Below are 3,878 nucleotides of genomic sequence, written 5' to 3'. Positions count from 1 at the left end.
AAATGGGACAAAAATACATACCTAAATGAGTAAAAATAAGCTTGCTAACTTCAAGCTTCCATGACTAGGGTTTTCATCTTTTTTTTTTTTTTTGGTAAAAGATGATGATATTAGATTATTTTATTTATTTATTATCATTTATCGTTTCTTTTTCCAAAATTAACCTTAATAATCTATTAAATTTCCAATGATGAATAATCATTCATATCCCTAACTACTCTAGATGGTCTATTTACTATATAAGGACCTCCAATTTAAAATTCCATAGCTATTTAATACCTTTAGCTTTTAGAATTCAATTTTTCATTTTATGCAATTTAGTCCTTTTATCGATTAGACATGTAAATGGTAAAATTTCTTAACGAAATTTTTATACGATATTTCTATCATACTATAGACCATAAAATAATATTAAAATAAATTTTCTTCCAACCTCAAACTTATGGTCCTAAAACTACTGTTCTGATTTCACTAAAAATAAGCTGTTACAATACCAATTTGCGTGGTCGATTTTATTATTAACGTTTAGTGATGAGCGGAAGCTTATGGCAAGGTTTGTAAATGAATATCTGTGATTTATTAAAAATTAAATATTAAAAGCATTTAAACATTGGAAGATTTGACTTTTTAACATAGTACCTACAACTATCAATAATCTTTTCTCAACTTATAAATAGGAGGATAATACGTTTCAATACACTTCAACTCATATATTTCTACATTAAAAACAATGTTCATATCAATTGAGTTAAAAGTCAATATATTTTGATTTGTTAATATTAAAAAAAGTTTTAGAATAAAGTTAGAATTTGATAAACTAAAAATATGATCTATAAATTTATTTCATGAAATGATAGCTTATTGTAGTACATAAAAGGGGCCATCTTTAGACACTAACTTCACTGAAATATCTTCATCATCATCATCAAACTTAAGTGTAAACAAACTAACACAGCCTTGGATTAAAGCCCAAAGCTTATTATATCCTAAAACACACTTAAATTTATCCCAAATAGTTTGCCTTTTTCACACTGCTGTTCCACCATATTTTCTTGCAGCTTCCCTGCTATCAATGGTTCTGCCATAACTTCCGATTGGCGACGTTCCGACAGCCAAGCCGCCATATTTTCTTTCAGCTTCCCTGCTGTCAATGGTGTTAGGATATCCATTAAACCTGGAAGCAGGTGGTTTAACAGCTTCCTTTAAGTATTCCACGGCAGTGTTGATGTTGTTGGTTGGTTGGCTAAGGTTAGCCTCGTGTCCTTTGGACCATCCCCCACCATGACTCTGGTTGTTCCATGGACCACCAACGGTTGTGGTGGTCGTGGCTGGTGTCTGGGGCCAATATGTTGCGCTGAGAGGACCGAACTTGTTTGGTCGGCTGGCTTGAGTTTGAACTTTGCTAATAAAATCCATAACTTGTTGAGGATGTTCCTTAACCGGACTTGAAGGCCGGTTCGTCCATTTCTCTTCGGCATGGTACCGAACAGGACTAGAGGGCCTATTCCATTTCTCTTCGACACGATACCGAACAGGACTCGATGGCTTATTCCATTTCTCTTCGACGTCATACTGAACGGGGCTAGAAGGCTTATTCCATTTCTCTTCAACACGATACCGAACAGGACTCGATGGCTTATTCCATTTCTCTTTGACGTCATACTGAACGGGGCTAGAAGGCTTATTCCATTTCTCTTCAGTATGATACCGAACAGGACTTGAACTCTCCCGCCATTTCCCGGGACTTAAGGGCCTAGTAATCAGCTTACCCTCACCATAGTCCCTCACCACCTCAACTCTTACAGGAGCCCTTTGCTTGTATTCGGCCATATATGGAACCTCGACTATCTCGGTTTTTGTAACGTAATACTCGGTGCTACCGTGCGGACCAGTGTAAGACGTGATCGGCTTCCGCCTCCCTTCTGCATCAATGAACACAGGCTGACACGTATGATCTGAACTATAGCTTGTTTTGTTCCACCCATCGGTGCCACCTCGTGGAGCAACGCCGCCGTCGTAGGTCGTGTAGCCACCTCTGTATGCATAACCATAGCCAGCCATTGTTCTGAGGAAACTCTTTGCACTTGTTCCTTAATTACCAACTGGTGTTTGAAGCTCTCTTTATATAGGAAAATTTGGTGTTATTTTTAATCTTAAATTTAATGACGAAAGATTAAATAACATCATCAATGTTAGGATCTTATGCTAAAAAAAATAAGAATCCCAAGTATTTTTCTTTAAGAAAAAACTGTGTAAAGAATCATATTCTTTTCAATTTTTGGGACAATGACTTCCATTATGTGTCTGAAAATATGAAAGTTTTATGCTATTCTGAAATGAAATTGACCTTCACAATGCAGAATATGGTGTCCTTATCTTATGGGAATAAGAAGAAAAGAATCACTTTAACTTGATAAATCTCTTACCAAACAAAAATTAAATAGTTTTAGTTTAATCAAAATCTGATTATCTCATAGGTGCAATGGTAAGATACATTAAATTTTTAAGGAGAGAATGTTGGTTTGAACCTTGAAGACAATATTCTTAAAAGAAGACAACTATAAACCTCGAACATAAATCATAAAACGGACATACATAATATAAAAACAATCTAATTTTATTATCTAAATTTACTATGAGTAAATCTTAAAAATGAATAATTTTTTTTTAAATCATATCCTAAACACATATTTTAAAGGTATCATAGATGGTCTATTATAGTGGTTTGGTGAGTACAGGTATTGAAAAGAAAATCATTCAAGATCAACTTAGTGATGATTGTTTATTAGATTATAGTTGTAACCTTTTTTTTTTTCAAAAGATAAAATACACAAATTTGACTCAACAAAGATTTGAATGCTATTGACCCAAATTGACTTGGGTCCGTTCACTTAGCTTTGAACTTAATGAATTTTCAAAATTATAAAAAGATAAAATAGATCATTAGTTTATATACATTTTATAAGTTTATTTTTAAAAATTAATCATTCTACTTTTCATATTTCAAAATTTAGGTTATTAATACTGTTAAAATTATCTTATTAAAGTCAAGTTCATTACAATATTATTTTTTGAATTACATGGCTATTAATGATTTTTTTAAATGTCACTTTAATAAAATTAATAAAAAAATTAACCGCTTTAACAATTAAACTTTAATTTTAAAATCTTAAAAATAAATGAACTAAATTCCTAAAACAAAAACATAAAATTTGTGGCATATTTTAATACTTTAAGCTAAGAGAAAATTTACCATTAGTAATGTTTTTGTTATGGCAATTAATAAAGTTTATGGTCGGCAATGGTGCTAAGACATTGCGTTGTTTGTAGCTGTCTGTGTCCCATAACTAACAGGAATAAAATATAATTTGCCAGTTTGGGTATTCTTCATTTGTTGCTCCCCAAGATAATCACAAAGCTTGCTTTTATATGCTATTGCTATAACATTCCCTTTCACATCTTTAGATTCCTTCTTCACTCAACCATTAAAGTAAATAAAAAAAAAAATAATACAAAACCAATATTTATTTCGGGTGTCGAATTTATGGAGTTAGTTTAGTTAAGAATATAAGTTAGATATTAAATACAGTTGTGTTGAAGCAATATTTGGTGATGGAGATTACATCTTGTTTACACAGTGATGATGTATTACATCTTGTTTACACTGTGATGATATTAAAAGCTACTACTAGTATGGAAAGGCATCTCTTGAAGCCTTCTTGGAAATGAAAGAAGTTTCTATAGAGATGGAGGAACTTGATATTGACCTCCCTACAATGATGTTTACTACATCAAATGGGGAAGATTTCATTAAGATGGGATGGAAGGGACCTCCAAATTAGTTAACAAAAAAATACATAGTTTGTCAATTATTACTG

General features: G+C 32.2%; 1 protein-coding gene across 1 annotated transcript; it reads right to left on the bottom strand.

The window, feature by feature from the left end:
• Positions 1-808: 808 nt before the first annotated feature.
• On the bottom strand, positions 809-2,134 carry LOC108463167 (uncharacterized). The gene has a single exon (XM_017763109.2). It carries the CDS (start codon positions 2,059-2,061, stop codon positions 1,027-1,029), a length of 1,035 nt encoding a protein of 344 aa, XP_017618598.1. The 5' UTR covers positions 2,062-2,134; the 3' UTR covers positions 809-1,026.
• Positions 2,135-3,878: the final 1,744 nt, after the last annotated feature.

Source organism: Gossypium arboreum, chromosome 13 (assembly GCF_025698485.1).
Source record: "Gossypium arboreum isolate Shixiya-1 chromosome 13, ASM2569848v2, whole genome shotgun sequence".
NCBI classification, from domain to species: Eukaryota; Viridiplantae; Streptophyta; class Magnoliopsida; order Malvales; family Malvaceae; genus Gossypium; species Gossypium arboreum.
This window is presented reverse-complemented; position numbering and strand designations above follow the sequence as displayed.